We start from the raw sequence: 20493 nt of genomic DNA on the forward strand, positions 1-20493 counted from the left end.
AAGAACCAGCATAAACATAAGCAGAACCAGCGCCAGCGTAAGTGAAAGGAGAAGGAAAACCAGCGTAAACATGAGCGGGAAAAAAAGGAAAAACAGCGTAAACATGAGCTGGACCTGGCCCAGCTGAGGAGAAGTGAGGCCTCGGCTGCGGTGAGTGAGGGGGGACCCAAGCCTACAAAAAGCTTTGATAAGCACTTGCTGCCCCGGCGTAAGGAGGGGAAGGACATAGATACCTTCCTTACGGCCTTTGAGAATGCCTGCGAGCTGCACCGGGTTGACCCTGCAGACAGGATCGCAGTTCTCACCCCCTTACTGGACTCCACATCCGTGGAGGTGTACAGCCGACTGAAAGGGGCGGAGGAAGGGGACTACGAACTGTTCAAACAGGCCCTGCTCCGCGAGTTTGGGCTGACTCCTGAGATGTACCGGAAAAAGTTCCGGAGCCAGCGTAAAACCCATGAGGTCACATACCTACAACTGGTCAACCAGGCGCAGGGGTATGCCCACAAGTGGACAGCTGGGGCCCAAACTAAAGAGGACCTGCTTGACCTATTCATACTGGAGCACCTGTGCGAGCAGTGCCCGTCCGACTTGAGGCTGTGGTTAATGGACCAGAAGCCGAATAACCCACAGCACGCAGGCCAGCTGACCAACCAATTTGTGGACATTTGGGCAGGGGATGGCAGGGAGGAGTCTCGAAGGAGCAAGCCTGCCTCAACGCAGAGAGAGAGTCATCATGGGACCTCCCAAAGGGGGCCTATGGAGAACCCCCCCAAAAGGGGAACATCCAGCGACAGGTCCCTCCGACCCACTCAAGGGGACCCGCAAAACATGGGCTGCTATCGCTGTGGCCAACGAGGTCACATACGGGCCCAGTGCCCCAAGCTCAGGGACAGACCAAGCAGACCCAACCCACAGAGGGTGGACTGGGTAAAAACCCAATCGGAGGAGGGGCTACGTTCCCAGGAAAGGGGGGCTGGCAACATACCACCTGTGGATGCGCCAGGCTCCGGGTTTGTGGTTTACCGGGTGGGTGCGGGGCTGCCCCTCCGGAAGGAGTGCATTGTTCCCCTGGAGGTAGATGGGAGGAAGGTCACTGGGTACTGGGACATTGGCGCAGAGGTGACGCTGGCCCGGCCCGAGGTGGTGGCCTCAAATTGAATGGTGTCCAACACCTACCTGACCCTGATGGGCGTGGGCGGGACCCCATTCAAGGTGCCCGTGGCAAGGGTACGCCTAAAATGGGGGGCCAAGGAGGGCCCCAAGGATGTGGGGGTACACCGATATTTGCCCACTGATGTGTTAATGGAAGGGGACCTCTAGGACTGGCCTAGTAACACCCAGAGTGCCCTGGTCGTGACTCGTAGTCAGAGTCGGCAAAGGGCACTGCACCCCAACAACAGGAAAGGTACTCGATCCGAGGTGCAAAACCCTAACCCAGGAAGCGGGGAACGCCCAGGGGCACGGTTCAGAAAGGCTGCGGCCTCAGACCCAGCCAGCAAAAGAGAGCCGGTCCCCATCCCTGTCCCAGCTGCTGAGTTCCAGGCCGAGTTGCAGAAAGATCCCTCCTTGCGGAAGCACAGGGACCGGGCTGACCTTAGTGCGGTACAGACCATGAGGAGAGGTTGCAAGAAGAGGTTCCTGTGGAAGAAGGGGTTCCTGTACCAAGAATGGGCTCCCCCAGGGAAAGTAGAGTCATGGGGGATCAGGAGGCAGCTGGTGGTTCCCCAGAAGTTTCGTCACAAGCTGTTGTACCTGGCCCATGACATCCCTCTCGCAGGGCACCAGGGAATCCGGCTGCTACAGAACTTTTACTGGCCTGGGGTCTTTACCCATGTCCGACAGTACTGCCAATCCTGTGACCCCTGCCAGAGGGTGGGGAAGGCCCGGGACAAGGGGAAAGCGGCTTTGAGGCCTTTACCCATCATAGAAGAACCTTTCCAGAAGGTGGCCATGGACATAGTGGGACCCCTCAGCAAGACGACCCGGTCAGGAAAAAAATACATCCTGGTGGTGGTGGATTTTGCCACTTGCTACCCCGAGGCGGTGCCTTGTCCTCTATCGAAGCAGACACAGTGGCAGATGCTCTGCTAACAATTTTCAGCCGGGTGGGGTTCCCCAAGGAGGTCTTAACGGACCAGGGGTCCAACTTCATGTCGGCCCTGCTCCGGTCCTTATGGCAGAAATGTGAGGTCCAGCACAACTTGGCCTCTGCGTATCACCCCCAGTCCAACGGGCTGGTAAAAAGGTTCAACGGGATGCTAAAATGATGCTAAAAAATATTATAAATCAGCACCCGCAGGATTGGGACAAGTACTTACCTCACCTACTGTTCGCGTACAGGGAGGTACCCCAGAAATCTACCGGGTTTTCACCTTTCGAACTGTTGTATGGAAGGCGGGTAAGGGGGCCCCTAGACCTAATAAGGAACAAATGGGAGGGGAAGGCCGCTCCCGAGGGAGAGTCAGTGGTGAAGTATGTCCTGACCTTCCGGAAAAGACTGGCCGAGCTCATGGGCCTGGCCAGGGAGAATCTGGCCCGAGCCCAGAGGAGGCAGAAGGTCTGGTATGACCGCACGGCACGGGCCCATGCCTTCGCCCCCGGAGATCAGGTGATGGTTCTCATCCCCGTGAGGAGAAACAAACTCCAGGCCGCCTGAAAAGGGCCCTTCAAGGTTATCAAGCAACTAAATAAGGTAAACTATGTGGTGGAGCTGTCAAACCAGGCACATCACCGTCGGGTGTACCATGTGAACATGATGAAACCATACTATGACAGGGGGAATGTGGTGTTGGCCGTGTGTGGACATTGGAAGGGGCAGGAAAATGACCCCTTAGTAGATCTATTCCCTGGAACAAAAGCTGGTTCCCCCCTGGAGGCAATTCCCCTCTCTGATCAGCTGACCCCGGGCCAGCATGCTGAGATCAGGGGGGTGCTGCATCTATACCGACAGCTGTTTTCCAACCAGCCTGGACGCACTAATTTAACTGTCCACCGGGTGGAGACCGGGTCACATCCCCCTATAAAATGCTTCCCTTTTCGGGTCACTGGTAAAACTGCCCAGGATCTTGAAAGAGAGGTAAGGGACATGCTGGCTTTGGGGGTGATCCAGCCGTCTTCCAGCCCTTGGGCCTCGCCAGTGGTGCTGGTCCCCAAGAAGGATGGGTCAATCCAGTTCTGTGTGGACTATCGAAAGCTCAATGCCATCACCGTATCTGATGCCTGCCCTATGCCCAGGCCTGACGAGCTCCTAGACAAGCTGGGAGGTGCTCGGTACCTCACCACTATAAATCTTACCAAAGGCTACTGGCAAGTGCCGCTGGACGCAGATGCCAGGCTAAAATCGGCCTTTATCACCCCTCTGGGGCTCTATGAGTTTCTGACCCTGCCCTTCGGCCTCAAGGAAGCACCGGCCACCTTCCAGCGCCTGGTGGATCAGCTACTGAGGGGGATGGAGAGTTTTGCCGTGGCGTATATTGACAACATCTGCGTCTTCAGCCAGACCTGGTAGAACCACATGTCCCAGGTTAAACAAGTCCTGGACCGACTCCGAAAGGCTGGGTTAACAGTAAAGGCTGAGAAGTGCAAGGTGGGGATGGCTGAAGTATCTTACCTGGGCCATCGGGTGGGAAGCGGGCTGCCTAAAGCCGAAACCAGCCAAGGTGGAGGTGATCAGAGACTGGCCTGCTCCCCAAACCAAAAAGCAGGTCCAGGCCTTTATTGGGATGGCGGGGTACTATCGAAGGGTTCGTGCCCCACTTTAGTGCCATAGCCGGCCCCATCACTAAACTGTGCAAAAAGGGAAAGCCAAACAAGATAATCTGGACTAAGCCAGTGCCAGAGGCTTTCCGGGCGCTGAAGGAGGCTCTGGTTAGTGGCCCAGTTCTGGCAAACCCATATTTGGACAAACCCTTTATGGTGTTCACCAATGCCTCAGACACGGAACTGGGGCGGTGTTAATGCAGGAGGATAAAAAGGGGAAAAACACCCCATCGTGTACCTAAGTAAGAAGCTGCTACCCCGAAAACAAAGCTACGCGGCCATCAAAAAAAATGCCTGGCCATGGTGTGGGCCCTTAAGAAGCTAGAGCCATATCTCTTTGGGCGACACTTCACCGTGTACACCAACCACTCTCCCCTGACCTGGCTGCACCAGATGAAAGGAGCCAACGCCAAGCTCCTGAGGTGGAGCCTGCTCCTGCAGGACTATGACATGGACATGGTCCATGTGAAGGGAAGTGCCAACCTGACAGCGGATGCGTTGTCCCGGAGAGGGGGCCCTGAACTTCCCCGGTCACTGGGCAGAGTGACCCTGCTCAGTTCAGTCTCGAAGGGGGGAGAGATGTGATGCAGTAGGGGCTGTCTGTGTGGGGAGTGGGAGAGCAGGGAAGGACTTTAGGGGATGGACGATGCCAGGGCCTGTAACCTGAGCTAGGTAAGGGAGGGGAAAGGTCAACACCTTTGCCCGGAAGGGGGCAAAGGAAGGGGGTGGCAGGAGGGAAGCAGTTTGAGTTTGGGCTTGGGCTGTGTGGGCGGAATTCAGGGGATCCTAGCTAGGATCCAAGCACCCTGAAAGCCCAGAAGGACTCGGTGGAGGGGTCCTGACTGTGCCTGCAAGCTCTGCTGTAACCTGTGTTCCTGTTGTCCAATAAACCTTCTGTTTTACTGGCTGGCTAAAAGTCACTGTGGGTCCCCGAAAGAGGGGTGCAGGGCCGGACTCCCCCACACTCCGTGACACCTGGGTCTCCCCTGTTCTTAGCCTTGGCTCGCAGCTCAGTTTCCTGAGGGCTGAAACGTGTCAGTCTGACTAAACTCTATGGCTTTGACAGGAGTCCAGGGTGTGTGCCATGCAGGAGCCCAGCCGGGCGAGCCAATGGTCCCATGTGGCCTTTAAGGCTGTGAAACCAAGAGGAGTTTCTGCCCTCTGTCTCAGCCCAGAAGCCTTGTGTCCCAGGGGTCTCCCCGCTCCCCCACTGCTGGCGTTTCACCTTTGGTTTTGGTGTTTATCACTCAATGCCAAAAAAGAGCTTTAAAGCCTGTTTGTTAACACTTGAGAAGAACACTTAAAACTGGCTGAGTTTTATAGCTGGAGTTTTTTCCGTCCAGCCTGTGGGACTCTCTGCCACAAGATATCGTAAAACCTCTCCTGCTCAGGCATAAACCAACTGGAAGAGGCGGTGTGACCTAGTGGAAGAAGCACTGGATGGGAATCAGGATCCCTGGGTTCTCTTCCCAGCTCCGTCACTGACCAGACGGGTGTCTGTGGGCAAGTCGCAGCTTCTCCCTGTGCCTCAGTTTCCCTATCTGTAGAATGGGGAGAATAATACTGGCGCCCTTTGTAATGTGCGCTGCGAGCTGCTGATGGAAAGGGCTAGAGCCCAGCTAGGAATACTGGGGGGGTGAGGTTGAAACTCTCTCTGGGGTCGGGATAGAAATACTATAGTGCCTGTTGTAGGGGTCCATCCTGCTCGCGGGTTTGTGCCACGCTGCGTATCCTCGCTGCAGAGCCTTTCCTGGCTGCAGCTGGGTGCGGGGCATGAACAAAGGGACCCGAGCTGTGTCACTGGAGTCAGCGGCGCCCCAGAGACTCGCTTACATCCCGCCCCTGTCCTGCAGCAGGTTTACAGCCAATGATGTCCAACCAGCAGCAGGCGTTCCAGGGCATGATGGGAGTCCAGCCGTCCCAGACCCCCAGCCTCCTCAGCAATCAGAGGAGCAACATGGGCAGCCAGATGCAAAGCATGCTGGGAGTCCAGCCGTCGCAGACCTCCAGTCTCCTCAGCAATCAGAGAGGCAGCATGGGAAACCAGATGCAAGGCCTTATGGTCCAGTACACGGCACTGCCCGTCGTACCAGGTGGTAGTGGGGCGGCGCTCAGAGGGCGCATGAACAACTCTGGGTGCCGACGCTAGCCAGCTGAGATAAGGCTGCTGGACCCCAGCGTCAGCCTGGGCTCACAGGCGAGGGAACCGCCCTGCATGTCGCTCCCGGCACTCCCACGGCAGCCCCAGGAGCTAGCCTGGGGGATCGGGCAGGGCCAGGCCGGTGTGTGAGCCCTGATGTCTGAGCGCTGCCCCCGTGCCAGTTTCCAGAGTAACCGGATATAATAGTCACAGCGGGAGCAGCTAAATTTGTCTACCTCCGGAAATAATCCGGAGCAGGGGTGTGAACTGGAGGCCGGGTGCATAATGCGGCTGCACAGACAGGGGCCCCCAGAAGCCTGCTCCCCTCGCCTTGCTTCTAATTCTCATGGGTGTTCTCATTCCCCGGCGGTGGCGTGAACCCGGCACTCCCTCCCTGTGCTGGGCAGGGGGAAAGGCGTGCAGTGCCTGCCCCCTTGACGCATGTGCGAAAGGCCCTGACGCTGGGGGCTCGGGGGTGTGGGCAGACTGGGCTCTCTGTTCTGCATGTCCCTAGCAATGGGCCCTTCCAGCCCTTCTCTAGCAAGGCTGCCCCCGGGCTGGTGTGGACTCTCTTCTTAGCTTCTGGTCACGCCCCGGGTGGGAGCACCACCTCTCCACTGCTGCTCCCCATGGCTCCCCTGTCCTTCTCGGTGCAGGTCCCAGTGGCTAGCGAGTCGCAGGGTGTGGTTCCAGCAGTCGTTCCAGCAGCCGGTGCTGGTGTCCGCCACCAGTCAGTGCAGGCTGGGCTGCAGTCCGGTGGGATGCCGGTCTATTACAGCGTCATCCCACAGCCCAGCAGAACGGTACCAGTTAAAGGAAGCAGCGTCTCCGCCCGCCTCCGCTTGGAGAGCGAGGGGCCTCAGTGCCTGCGGGGGCAGGCTCAGCGCACTCTGCACATGGAGGGGGGCAGGCGGTGGGTGGGAGCTGGCCTTGGTCCAAGGGGAGAGTATCAGCAAGGCGGGCAGATGGGGCGTTTGCTGCCGGGCCGCAGCATTCTGGGCAGTGCGGGGTGAACCGGGGTGGGCACTTAGGGGGCTGCGTTTGGCCTCCCTTGCCTTAGACTCTTAGCGGGGCTGCTGAGGAGCAGAGGATTTCGCTCCTTCCAAGGCAGGCCTGTTGCCCACATGCCCAGGCTGTGATGTCCTTGGGCAGTGCCGAGTCAGGGCGGGCGGTGCCCTCCCGCTGCTGGAGAGCCACCCTGGATGCCCCTGGGTGGCAGGCATGCCCAGGCCTGGTTCAGCGCAGGAGGGTGCAGGGCAGGTGATGCGCTGGGGTCCCCCTGCTCTCCTGGCCGGCCTTCCACCACCCGAGGAGTCGAGGCATCAGCATCGCCAGAGTTTCCTTTCTCCCAGCTGCTGTGTGCTGCTGCTCCCCAGAACCAGCTGCAGTGAGCAGTCCTGTGAGACAGGAGCCAGCCCAGGGAGGGCTGCCCCGAGTCCCCGTGCGTCTGCAGTGTGGGGAGGTGGCCCCAGCACAAACGGGTGCAGTCGCCCAGCCTGTGTTGGGGAGAAGCTGCCTCTCAAAGGCAGGTCTGGGGAAATGCAGCTCTGATGCCTCACTGCAGCTCTCCTCCTCCTGGCAGCCCCTCGGTCGGGTACCTGCAGCCTCCCGGCTCCGAGCAGTATCAGATGCCCCAGTCTCCCTCGCCCTGCAGCCCGCCACAGATGCAGCAGCAGTATTCGGGTAAGGAGAGAGCACCCGTTCCGGCTGGGCGCTGGGAAGTACCTTGGCATCTTAGCCCAGGAGGGGCTGGCTCTCTGGGGGGGTTGGTAAGACATAGCTGAGCCCCCCCACCACCCTCCGACCCAGGCCAACGGAAGCGGTTGGTGGCTCCTGTGAACTGCGTTGGGTGGGTCTCAGCCCAGTTCCAGAGCCCCTCGGTCGTCGGCAGACAAGCCAAGGCCGAGCTGGGGCCAGGCAGAGCCTGGTGTGGGGCAGCCAGCCCTGCTGCCGTGCCTGCTCCGGGGGGAGGCGCTGGGCGGCCAGCCCTCCCGCCACCAGGGCTCTGTCGGGAATTGGAGGCAGAGACGGAGGCGACTCAGTGTTCGATGCTCTGGGACGGACCAAGCATCTGCCTAGAAAACGGGCCCCTGCGGGGGCTGCTCCGCGTGCACAGCCCAGCTCCTGCGCCCTTCCCCGCAGGTGGCTGGGAGTGGTTGCCCGGGGGCCTTGCTGCGCTGTCTGAGGCTAGCGGCCCCCCACCCCGTGGCTAGCCAGGGCCAACCGGCTCTTCCCGGCCCTCGCGGGCCACCTGCTGGGAGCACCAGGTATTGCAGCAGGCTCTGGGTGTTCTGACTCGACTGCCTTGAGTTGGCTGCAATCAGGCTTTTAAAATTGTGGTGACAGCCAGGGGGCTGGGAGCCAGGACTCCTGGGTTTCTCCCCCCAGCTGCGGGGGGTGTGGGGGCTAGCGGGTTAGAGCGGGGGGCTGGGAGCCAGGATTCCTGGGTTTTCCCCTAGCTCTGTGGGGGTTGGGTGGGGGCTAGCGGGTTAGAGCAGGGTGGGGGCTGGGAGCCAGGATTCCTGGGTTCTCCCCCAGATCTGGGGGGTGTGGGGGCTAGCGGGTTAGAGCGGGGGGCTGTGAGCCAGGATCCTGGGTTCTCTCCCAGCTCTGGGGGTGTGGGGGCTAGCGGGTTAGAGCAGGGGGGCTGGGAGCCAGGATTCCTGGGTTCTCCCCAGCTCTGGGGGTGTGGGGGCTAGCGGGTTAGAGTGGGGGGGCTGGGAGCCAGGATTCCTGGGTTCTCCCCCAGCTCTGGGGGGGTGTGGGGGCTAGCGGGTTAGAGGGGGGGCTGGGAGCCAGGATTCCTGGGTTCTCCCCAGCTCTGGGGGGTGTGGGGGCTAGCGGGTTAGAGCAGGGGGGGCTGGGAGCCAGGATTCCTGGCTTCTCCCCCAACTCTGGGGGGTGTGGGGGCTAGCGGGTTAGAGCAGGGGGGGCTGGGAGCCAGGATTCCTGGGTTCTCCCCCACTCGGGGGGATGGGGGCTAGTGGGTTAGAGCAGGGGGGGCTGGAGCCAGGATTCCTGGGTTCTCCCCAGCTCTGGGGGGGTGGGGGCTAGCGGGTTAGAGCGGGGGGGCTGGGAGCCAGGATTCCTGGTTCTCCCCCAGCTCTGGGGGGTGTGGGGGCTAGCGGGTTAGAGCAGGGGGGCTGGGAGCCAGACTCCTGGATTCTACCCCAGCTCGGGGGGGTGTGGGGGCTAGCGGATTAGAGCGGGGGGGCGTGGGAGCCAGGATTCCTGGGTCTCCCCCAGTTCTGGGGTGTGTGGGGGCTAGCGGGTTAGAGGCAGGGGGGGCTGGGAGCCAGGATTCCTGGCTTTCTCCCCAGCTCTGGGGATGGTGGGGCTAGCGGGTTAGAGTGGGGGGGCTGGGAGCCAGGATTCCTGGGTTCTCCTCCAGCTCTGGGGGTGGGGGTGTGGGGGCTAGGGGTTAGAGCAGGGGGGGCTGGACAGGATTCCTGGCTTCTCCCCCAGCTCTGGGGGGTGTGGAGGCTAGCGGGTTAGAGCGGGGGGGCTGGGAGCCAGGATTCCTGGCTTCTCCCCCAGCTCTGGGGTGTGGGGCTAGCGGGTTAGAGCGGGGGGGCTGGGAGCCAGGACTCCTGGATTCTACCCCAGCTCTGGGGGGGTGTGGGGCTAGCGGATTAGAGCGGGGGGGGCTGGGAGCCAGGACTCCTGGATTCTACCCCAGCTCTGGGGGGGTGTGGGGGCTAGCGGATTAGAGGGGGGGCTGGGAGCCAGGATTCCTGGGTTCTACCCCAGCTCTGGGAGGGCTATGGGGGCCAGTGGCTAGAGGAGGGACTTGGTTCTCACCTTGGCTACCACATGTGCTGTGTGACTCACAAGGGGCCTGTCAGTGAACTGGGATGAAGTGTGCTGTGTGGTTGTGGGGTGTGCAAAGGCCTGGGATTGGGGAGGGGGCAGAGCGGTGGGGGTGGGGGCGGCAATCCCACGAGCTCCATTGGGTTTCTGCTGGGGATGTTGAACTGGGCCCCCGGTGCACATCTGGGGGGCAGCAGGCCGTGCAGGAGGGGCAGGTGCTGGGGGAGGTACCAGGCGGGCACGTGGGAGGTACGAGGGAGTGCATCTCTAGGCTCCCTGGGGGAGGGTGCTGGGGTTTTCGTACCAGCATCTCTCTGTAGCCGACTGGCGTTAGCCACACCCCTGGGGCTGCCTGGCATTGCGAGCTGGCTGCCAGGACGGATCAGCTAGGTCAGGAGTGCCCCTGCAGCAGCTGCGTGGCCCGTGATATCACCCTTCCCCTCGCCAGCTGGCTGGGGGCTGGGGGTCAGTAGCCAGGCCTAGGCCAGAGTAGAGCAGCTGCGCCAGCCCAGCTATGGCTGCCTTTCTCGAGCTGCCCCCCTACTTTCCCCGGCGGATGGAGCAGGACTTAGCACTGGTCAATTTCCCTCATCCTCCTGCCAGCACCAAGGGGGTGAACACAGCCCCACCCGGCTCTGCCCCGGTCCCGTCCCAGTGCAGTGCAACCCTGGTGTCATTAGCCGGCCAGGCTGGGCCTCAGAGAACTCGTGAGCCACTCCCAGGGCAGGGCGGCTGCAGCCACCGACCCCGGGAGCACAAAGCCCGGCTGGGCTGGAGGCAGATTCCGGGTGGTGCTAGCCTCACTAGACTTCACTGCCTCACCTGAGGAGCAGGGCTGGGGCTAGGGGAAGAGAGGAGGTCGGGGGGATGGAGCTGCCCCAGCCAGCCCAGGGAAGCCGAGCCGTCGGTGGCCAGGCAGGGCACTGCTTTGCTCTCAGGTCCCTATTTCTTCCCCCAGGGGAGCCTGGCGTTGGTCTGGGTCAGGAAGGGGACACTCCGTGGAGCCGCCCGCTCTGCCATTCCTCGCCGCAGCCCTGCAGGGTCACCCAAGTGCAGGCTGGGGCCCCGGAGCTCCTGGTTTCCACTGCAGGCAGGCACAGCGAGGGTGATGGGGGCGCAGTGCCAGGCAGCAGAGGGGGGAATAGGGGTGCCATGCCAGATGCAGGGGAGCAGGGGGTGCATTGTTAAGCATGGGGATAGGAGTGGAGTGCAAAGTCGGTCACAGAGGTGCATGCCAGCCACCAGGGGGATGAGGTGCAGTGCCAGGCACAGGGAAGGATTGGGGTGCGGTGCCAGGCATGGAGGTGCAGTGCCAGGTTGTGATGAAGTGGGAATGTTCTTGATGTTTTCTTTGAATACTGAGTGGGGAGCATTGACCTGGGAAGGTTGCAGAGGAGTTTTGCTGGGACTGGCTGCGTTGGGGATGGGAGAATTTCCCTGAGGGAGGATACCTGAGCAGGTAACAGGAGAACCCAGGAGGGGGGTTGGAGGCCAGGTGACACCCTCTGCCGGGACACTGGACAAAGGGTGGGGAGGAGCCGGGGGAGGCTGAGATGGCTGGAGGGAGTTTCAGTTGGGAGTTGGCTGGGAAAAGGAAGGGGAGCCCAGACAGGCTGGCCTCCCTGCCCCACCCCGCCCCGCGGACCTAACTTGAGGGTCCTGTTGTCTGTACCTGCAAGACCTGTCTTGGACTGTGTTCCTGTCGTCTAAATAAACCTTCTGTGTTACTGGCTGGCTGAGAGTCACAGAGAATCGCAGGAAGCTGGGGGTGCAGGGCCTTGTCCCCCACACTCCATGCAGTAAGTGACTGGGAAGCAGTAAAACGAAGGGGGAATAACGAGGACCAGGCATGCTGAAGGCTCAGAGAGAGATTTTCAGGGGGCGATTAACCCCTGGGTGTGTGTGACCATCGAGAAGGACTTTTGCAGTAACAGGGTCCCCCTGGGGATTGCAGCGAGTGGTCCCAGGGGCGGAGGAGTCTGCAGCTCGACCCTGGCAGAGAGGTGGTGACCTCGAGAAGGGCTGGCACACCAGGGGTTCTCCCTGGAAACTGTGGGGAGCGGCGAGCACACAGGCCTATGAGTGGCCAGCAAGGAGATGTATAGCAAGCACCTTAAGAGCGACCTGGTGGTGCTGTGCAGGCAGTGGGGGCTGCGCACTGGGAGACTCACCAAAGAACAGCTGATGGCCAACCTGGAGGAGTGGGACTGATCGGATGAACTGAACCCTGTTTCTAGGGGAAGCAGCCGGCAGATGCAGCGCAGGCACCGGTGTCTGTTCCAGCTGTGTGGTCAGATGGCTGCGAAGGGCTTCCCTAGACCCCTCCTTCCTATGCCTAGGGGAAGGGCTGGGAGGAGCCTAGCGAATACCGAGGGCACTGTGACACCCTTGGCCAGCAGGGGATCCTCCCGGCAGAGCTCCCCATCGCTGGAGTTGAGGCAGCTGGAATTGGAGAAGGAGATAAGGCTGAAAGAGCTGGAGCTGAGGCAGCAGTAACTGATGGAGAGTGAGCAGAATGGGAGAAACAGAGACAGCATGAACTGAAGGGGAAAGAGAAACAGAGGCAGCATGGGCTGGAGTTGGCCAAGCTGAGGAGCAGCGAGCCCCTGGCTGCGATGAGTGATGGGAGACCCAGGACTGCATGGAGATTTGACAAGGGCGTCCTGGCCCAGCGTAAGGAAGGGGAGGACATAGATGACTTCCTGAATGCCTTTGAGAATACCTGCGAGCTGCGCCGGTTGACCCAGCAGACAGGCTCTAGTTCTTACCCCTTACAGGACCCCAAAGCCATGGCAACGTACAGCCAAAGGAAAGGGGCGGAGGCCGGGGGACTATGAACTGTTCAAAAAGTTTGGGCTGACTCCCGAGAGGTACCGGAAAAGGTTCCGGAGTGAGCGTAAAACCCCTGAGGTCACATATCTAGAACTGGCTCTCCGGAGGTGGAGATACGCCCACAAGTGGGGAGATGGGGCCCCAGCTAGGGAGAACATGCTTACCCTACTGGAGCAACTGTATGAACAGTGCCATCCGACCTGAGGCTATGGCTGGTGGACAAAAAGCCAGAGGACCTGCGACATACAGGCCAGGCTGGCCGACAAGTTTGTGAACAGCCGGTCAGGGGTGGCAGGGAGGAGTCCCAAAGGAGCAGGTCCGCCATGATGCAGAGAGAGAGTCACCCTGGGACCTCCCAAAGGGGGAACATGGAGAATCCTTCCCAAGGGCAACATCCGGCATCAGGACCAACCAACCAACTTGAGGGGACCAATGGGACATAACCTGCCATTACTGTGGCTAAAGAGGCCACATTTGGACCCAGTGCCCCAAGCTCAAGGACAGACTGAGCAAATGGAACCCACACAGGATTAACTGGATAGGGACCCATCCGGATGAGGTGCCGGCTTCCCCGGGCAAGGGGAGCTGACAGCTTCCCAATTGCGCAGGAGGGAGGAGAGCCCCAGGCCAGCTTCTCTGGGGAGCTGGATGCCGAACACCAGGTTTCCATCTACAGGGTGGGCGCAGGGCAGTCCCTGCGGAGCAAGTGCCTTGTTCCCCTGGAGGTGGATGGGAGGAAAATCTATGGATATGGGACACGGGCACAGAGATAACTCTGGCCCGGCCCAAGGTGGTAGCCCCAGATCGGGTGATGCCCAACATCTTCCTGACCCTGACAGGGATGGGCAGGACTCCATTCAAGGTGCCTGTGGTGGGTGCATCTGAAATGGGGGGTCAACCACTGAGGTGTTGATGAGGGGGGACCTAGAGGACTGGCCAAGCAACCCAGAACGCCCTGGGTATGACCCGTAGCCAGAGCCGGCGAGGGGCACTGCGCCCTGACATCGGGGAGGGTACCTTGCCCAAGGCGCAGGACCCTAACCCGGTGGGGAGGGAGTGCCCAGAGACACGGCTCAGGGAAGCTGTGGCTTCAGACCCAGCCGATGAGAGAGAGCAGGTCCCCATCCCTGTCCCAGCTGCTGAGTTCCAGGCCGAGTTACAGACAGATCCTTCCTTGCGGAAGCTAAGGGACCTGGCCGACCTCAGTGTGGTACAGACCGTGGGGGGAGGTTGCTGGAAAAGGTTCCTGTGGGAGAAGGGGGTCCTGCATCGAGAGTGGAAAATGGAGTCAGTGGGGATCAGGAGGCAGCTGGTAGTACACCAGAAGTATTGCCACCAGCTGCTGTACCTCCTCCATGACATCCCCCTCTCAGGGCACCAGGGAATCTGGCGTACCCAGCGGAGGCTGCTACAGAACTTTTACTGGCCTAGGGTCTTTGTTATTGTCCAACAGTATTTCCAATCCTGGTGCCCGGGACAAGGGGAAAACGGTTTTAGGGCCCTTTCCCATCATAGAGGAGCCTTTCAGAGGGTGGCCAAAGTCGAAGGGGGGCTCTTAACCAAGAGAGCCCAAATCACAGCCCTCCAGACTGGACGCTAGGAGAAGACCCCATCCCAGTTTGAACCCTAGGGGTATTGGGGTGGAAAAAGGGCACAGGCAGCAAGCCTTCCCACGTGTGGACTATGAGTGCTATCGAGCAACCCCAACCCAAAGGGGGGCGTGAAAGGTGGAGCCTGGTGTAATTCCCACCAAGGAATGGGAGAGATGCTGGGGCATCCATGGGAAATTGGTGGGTTCGAACTTCCCCAGGTCACCGGCTGAAGTGACCCCGCTCAGTTTGGTCTTGAAATGGGGAGAGATGTGACGAAGTGGGAATGTTCTTAATGTCTTTGAATGCTGAGTGGGGAGCATTGACCTGGGAAGGTTGCAGGGGAGTTTTGCTGGGACTGGCTGCATTGGGGATGGGAGAATTTCCCTGAGGGAGGATACCTGAGCAAGTAACAGGAGAACCCAGGAGGGGGTTGGAGGCCAGGTGACACCCTCTGCCTGGGACACTGGACAAAGGGTGAGGGAGGAGCCGGGGGGAGCTGAGTGAGACGGAGGGAGTTTCAGTTTGGAACTGGCTGGGAAAAGAGAGGGGAGCCCAAATGGGCTCTGGCCTCCCAACGGGGCTCTGGCCTCCCTGCTCCCCCCCCCGCACCCGAGGACATAACTGAGGGGTCCTGTTGTCTGTACCTGCAAGACTCGTCTTGGACTGTGTTCCTGTCATCTAATAAACCTTCTGTGTTGCTGGCTGGCTGAGAGTCATGGTGAATCACAGGTAGCTGGGGTTCAGGGTGTGGGGGGGGGCAGGGAGTGTTGTGTGGGGTGGGAGCCTCAGTGCCCGACAGTCCAGGATTGGGGGGTGCAGTGTCAGGCATGGAGATGCAGTGCCAGGCACAGGGAAGGATTGGGGTGCAGTGTCAGGCATGGAGATGCAGTGCCAGGCAAAGGGAAGGATTGGGGTGCAGTGCCAGGCTTGGAGATGCAGTGCCAGCCACAGGGAAGGATTGGGGTTCAGTGCCAGGCTTGGAGATGCAGTGCCAGGCACAGAGAAGGATTGGGTTCAGTGCCAGGCTTGGGATGCAGTGCCAGGCACAGAGAAGGATTGGGGTGCAGTGTCAGGCATGGAGATGCAGTGTCAGCACCGGAGGATGGGGTGCAGTGCCAGGCTTGGAGATGCAGTGCCAGGCACAGGGAAGGATTGGGGTGTAGTGCCAGGCTTGGAGATGCAGTGTCAGCCACCAGGAGGAGGGTGGAGTGCCAGGCTTGGAGATGCAGTGCCAGCCACAGGGAAGGATTGGGTGCAGTGTGAGGCATGGAGATGCAGTGTCAGCCACCAGGAGGATGGGGTGGAGTGCCAGGCTTGAGATGCAGTGCCAAGCACAGGAAGGATTGGGAGTTCAGTGCCAGGCTTGGAGATGCAGTGCCAGGCACAGGGAAGGATTGGGGTGTAGTGCCAGGCTTGGAGATGCAGTGTCAGCCACCAGGAGGATGGGTGGAGTGCCAGGCTTGGAGATGCAGTGCCAAGCACAGGGAAGGATTGGAGTTCAGTGCCAGGCTTGGAGATGCAGTGCCAGCCACAGGGAAGGATTGGGGTGCAGTGTGAGGCATGGAGATGCAGTGTCAGCCACCAGGAGGATGGGGTGGAGTGCCAGGCTTGGAGATGCAGTGCCAAGCACAGGGAAGGATTGGAGTTCAGTGCCAGGCTTGGAGATGCAGTGCCAGGCACAGGGAAGGATTGGAGTTCAGTGCCAGGCTTGGAGATGCAGTGCCAGGCTCAGGGAAGGATTGGGGTGCAGTGCCAGGCTTGGAGATGCAGTGCCTGCCACAGGGAAGGATTGGGGTGCAGGGCCAGGCATGGAGATGCAGTGCCAGCCACCAGGGGGATGGGGTGTAGTGCCAGTCTTGGAGATGCAGTGCCAAGCACAGGGAAGGATTGGGGTGCAGTGCCAGGCTTGGAGATGCAGTGCCTGCCACAGGGAAGGATTGGGGTGCAGGGCCAGGCATGGAGATGCAGTGCCAGCCACCAGGGGGATGGGGTGTAGTGCCAGTCTTGGAGATGCAGTGCCAAGCACAGGGAAGGATTGGGGTGCAGTGCCAGGCTTGGAGATGCAGTGCCTGCCACCAGGGGGATGGGGTGTAGTGCCCGGCACGGTCCCCCCGGAAAGCCCCTGCACCACCAGGTGGAGGTTTCTGTAGTCAGGGGGCTGCTCTGAGGTGAGCACCCTCGCCTGGCTGGGGGCAGGGGGTGCCAGTCTCAGTGTTGTGACCCTGGGAGCTCCCGTCCCAGCCGCCGTCTCCTCTTGGCAGGGGTGTCTCCGTCGGGGGCCCAGCGTGGTCGTGATGCAGCTGAACGTGCCCAGCGGCCCCCAGCCCCCGCAGAACCCTCCCGTGGTGCAGTGGAGCCACTGTAAATACTATGGCCTCGACCCGCGGGGGCAGAAGCCGGGGGACCTGTACAGCCCAGACACCAGCGCCCAGGTACAGGGCGGGGGGGGGCCCAGGCACTAGCCCAATGCCGGGGGGGCTGGGGGTGGATTCAGCCCCTTGCAGAGAGCCAGCTCAGCACATCCCCTTGGGATGGGAGTAGGGGGCTCGGGGCCCGATCGGTGCGTCTAACCCTTTCCCCCATCTCCAGGCCAGCACCCAGCTAACCAGCCCCATCACGTCCCCCACTCAGTCCCCGACGCCGTCTCCTGTGACCAACCTCAACAGCGTCTGCACAGGGCTCAGCCCGCTCCCGGTCCTCACACAGTTCCCCGGCCCGTGGGCCCAGCACAAGGTGAGACGGGCTGCGGGGAGCGTTCGAAGCTCAGAGCTCCGAGGGGCCCGGGCCCAAGGCATGGGTGGGCCTGACAGGTGCATTGTGGGAGTTTGCATCCGGACAGTGGGCCCTTGGCCTGGCCCCCTGGGGAGGCGCCAGTGGCCAGAGAGTGAACCCGGACCTGCCGAGGCAGCCTTCGAACGTCTCCGGGGGCGGGGCTGGCTCAGCAGGGGGCGGGGCCAGCTGTTGCAGGAGGTGGAGCCTGGCTCCCCACTGGGCAGTGCCAGCTGTTGCAGGGGTGGAGCCTGGCTCCCCACTGGGCGGTGCCAGCTGTTGCAGGGGGTGGAGCCTGGTGCCCCAGGGGCGGTGCCAGCTGTTGCAGGGGGTGGAGCCTGGTGCCCCAGGGGGCGGTGCCAGCTGTTGCAGGGGGTGGAGCCTGGTGCCCCAGGGGGCGTGCCAGCTGTTGCAGGGGTGGAGCCTGGTGCCCCAGGGGGCGGTGCCAGCTATTGCAGGGGATGGAGCCTGGCTCCCCACTGGGCGGTGCCAGCTGTTGCAGGGGGTGGAGCCTGGTGCCCCAGGGGGGGGGCCAGCTGTTGCAGGGGGCGGAACCCGGGCAGGGCTGCTGGCCAGCTGTTACAGGACCCACCAGATGGGTTATTTCCATAGCGTCGGTTGCTTCCACTGCCATGTCCTCCCCACTCTCATTCTGTATCAGTGAGACTGGTGCCCAGAGAGGAGGCCTCACCCCCTTGCTGTCCCCACCTCTGCTCACAGGCACAACTGCAGCAGAGCAGATGCGCGCGTCCCTAGCAGGACTGTCTCCTGTGGGGTTCCACAGCGCTGCACCCCCCGCCCAGCACCCCCAAACCTCTGCTTCTGCTTTCCAGGCGACGGGCGCTACTCTCTGCTGGTCAGCCGCTGCAGTACAACCTCTCCATCTGCCCTCCTCCTCTGCTGCCCAGCCAGTCCAACTACAGCACACACCAGGTAAGGGGACTGCAGCTGCCAGCCCAGAGGCAGGCTGGGGCCCCCCACTGCCGCCAGTGCTCCTCCTGGCCTCCGACTTCGGCTGGCAGCGTTGCCATTGCCAGGGCTGGAGATCTGGAGGAGTGGGGGGCTCGTGAATGGTCTTCCGTGTTCGGATTCGAGGGCTCTTTAGGGGACGCAGAGCTTGGGGGACTCGCACAGAGGGAGCTGCTCCCTGAGCACTTTAATACCATCCCTATGGGTCTGTCTGCGGCACTAGCCCACCCTCGGGGCAGGGGCTCGCTGGCCTGGCGTCGCCGATGCTGTAGCCAGATTGGACAGGGGAAGCCAGACCTGAGTTCCAAGGTGGGAAACAGGAGATGTTTGTCACTGCCTGTGGTTTTTCGACATAAAACGCTGTTTTTGTCAAACTCAAAACCTGGAAAAAGACCTGCACACCACACCCAGTTAACCTGTGGAACTCATTGCTGGGGACGTTGTGAAGGCCAAGAGTATAAGTGGGTTCAGAGTTCGTGGCAGACGGGTCCATCCATGGCTGTTAGCCAAGATGGTCAGGGATGGAAGCCCAGGCTCTGTGTTCCCCAAGCCTCTGACTGCCCGGAGCTGGGACTGGGCGCCAGGGGCGGATCACTCAGTAATTGCCCTGTTCGGTTCAGTCTCTCTGAAGCATCTGGCATTTGGATTTGGGAAAGCAGCGAGCTTTGAAACTGCAGAATTTCCCACCTACCTGTGAAATAGCACAAGAACCCCCCCACCCCCTCTTCCGACTCCAGCCACTGGGATCCCAGCCACTTTTGCCCCTCAGAAAGAAGCAAAATGTGGGGGGGGTTCTCCTCCCTCAGGCCAGGCGAGTGAGCCAGCACCCCCTGGAGCGTGGCCCTTTGCAGGCCTAGGCCTGGTGGTGCAGCGGGACGCTCGGGCTCCCCCAGGACGCGCCACGCGCTGCAGGATCGGGGCCCTAGCCCAGTGCCCGCAGCCCGTCTCTGAGGCTGCTGACAGCAGTCCGGCTGCATTCCCATGTAAACATGACTCTGCCCCCAGGCCAGACCTCCGCGCCGAGCGCCCTGCAGCATCTCCCCCGAGATGGAGACGGGCGCAGGGACCAAGCTGCTTCCTCGCTCCCTGGCCTGGGCGCGCAGGCTGGAAAGGGGCCCCTGGGCGCCCTGAGCTCGGCTACACCGGGGGCTGGATAACCCTAGTGCTCTGGGGGGTGGGCACGCTGGCCAAGGGGCTCCCAGCCACTCTGCGGGATGGGGCGGCTTCTCCGGGTGACTCTGTTTTCGCTCTTCCAGGGCCAGACAGTGATGAAACACGGAAACCGGGGCAAGAGACAGGCCCTCAAGTCAGCGTCCACCGACCTCGGCACAAGCGACGTAGGCAAGTGACCTTGGGGGCTGCTCATGCCCACCCATGCCAGCCCAGCCTCCTGGGTGCCTCCCTCACCAGTCACCTGCCGAGGGCGCAGTTTGAGCCCTGGTCACTGGGCAGACGGGACCCGCGGGACACTAGAGAGGAGAGACGGCTGGTCCAAAGTCCTGCCTGCAGCCCCCTTGGAGAGTGCGGGTGCTGGCAGCAGAGGCCACCGGGCCTCCCCCACTGCCCCTCTCTGCCGCCACGGGCCCTGCGGTCACTGAGCTGAGCTGCACCCAGCGGCTGGGAGCCAGGACTCCTGGGTTCTGTTCCCAGCTGGGGGAGGGGAGGGGAGTCTAGTGGTTAGAGCACAGCTCTCTCGCTCTCTCTGCCTGTTTCCCCACCTCGATAATAGCGGGGTGACGCCACCTGCTGCTCTGGGCTGGGAGGGTTAGTTTGCGTGTGTGAAGTGCTTTGAGAGCCCCCAGCTGAAGCTGCGCAGTGGACCTGTTGGATGGTTCTCTCCAAAGGCCCCAGGGCAGAGGGTGCTCAGCGGCCCCCCAGGGAACACAATCAGCACTTGCTAATTGGGGACAGGCTGCAAGCAGTGTCCTTCCACCGGGCTCAGGGGAGGCTTAAAATTCCCCCCTTACCCCCCCCCCCATTAAACAGCTGCAGCAGTGCCTGGCAGGCTGTTAAAGTGAGCCCCCCCTCGGGCAGTGGAAATAGAGCAGGGAGGGGCGGGGATCTGTTACAGCCTGGTTTAATATTAGCACAGAATTCAGTCTGCCGGGACCTGCCACTCACCCCCGTCTGGCGCCCGAGCCGCGGCTGCGACCCCTCTGTGCCCTGACAGCTGCATCGCACGGGCAGCTCGGCCTGCGGGCGCGGCCTGGGCACCACCCGGCTCTGCCCCCTGCTTGGGGCTGGCACAGGCGGATGCGGTTCAGTTCTGGGCCGGGTCAGACATTAACCATGTTCCCTGGGCATCGGCTGCCCTGTCCTCCCCAGGAGCTGGGTTTGCCCTGAGTTTAGAGGGGCCAGTGTCTGGGACCGGCCGTGCTGCCCGGAAATGCCCCCATGCTAAAGCCAGGTGCCCCCCAAGGAGTTCTGAGCGTCGTCCCGCCTCAGCCCTCCCCCTGCATCCCCGGGCCCCAGTCTGGCCCCAGGGTGGAACATCGCCCCAAAGTGACAGCCAGGTCCTGCGCCGGGGGCCAAGTGAGGGAGGAAAACGGCTCTGCAGGGCTGCATGGGCCATGCGTTGCCCCACCCACCGCGGGAGCAGGGGGTGCCCTGGGGCATGAG

At 61.5% G+C, this 20493-nt stretch overlaps 1 protein-coding gene across 1 annotated transcript in view; it reads left to right on the top strand.

The window, feature by feature from the left end:
- Positions 1 to 20493, top strand: part of R3HDM2 (R3H domain containing 2) — an 82937-nt gene that overhangs the window by 61447 nt on the left and 997 nt on the right. The window contains 12 exon segments of the mRNA XM_030554641.1: positions 5619 to 5844; positions 6549 to 6705; positions 6934 to 6941; positions 7485 to 7585; positions 16398 to 16411; positions 16413 to 16568; positions 16726 to 16852; positions 16855 to 16869; positions 17739 to 17756; positions 17759 to 17838; positions 19131 to 19215; positions 20139 to 20151. Of these exon segments, the coding sequence (XP_030410501.1) occupies positions 5619 to 5844; positions 6549 to 6705; positions 6934 to 6941; positions 7485 to 7585; positions 16398 to 16411; positions 16413 to 16568; positions 16726 to 16852; positions 16855 to 16869; positions 17739 to 17756; positions 17759 to 17838; positions 19131 to 19215; positions 20139 to 20151 (1000 nt within the window).

Source organism: Gopherus evgoodei, chromosome 3 (assembly GCF_007399415.2).
Source record: "Gopherus evgoodei ecotype Sinaloan lineage chromosome 3, rGopEvg1_v1.p, whole genome shotgun sequence".
Lineage (NCBI taxonomy): Eukaryota > Metazoa > Chordata > Testudines > Testudinidae > Gopherus > Gopherus evgoodei.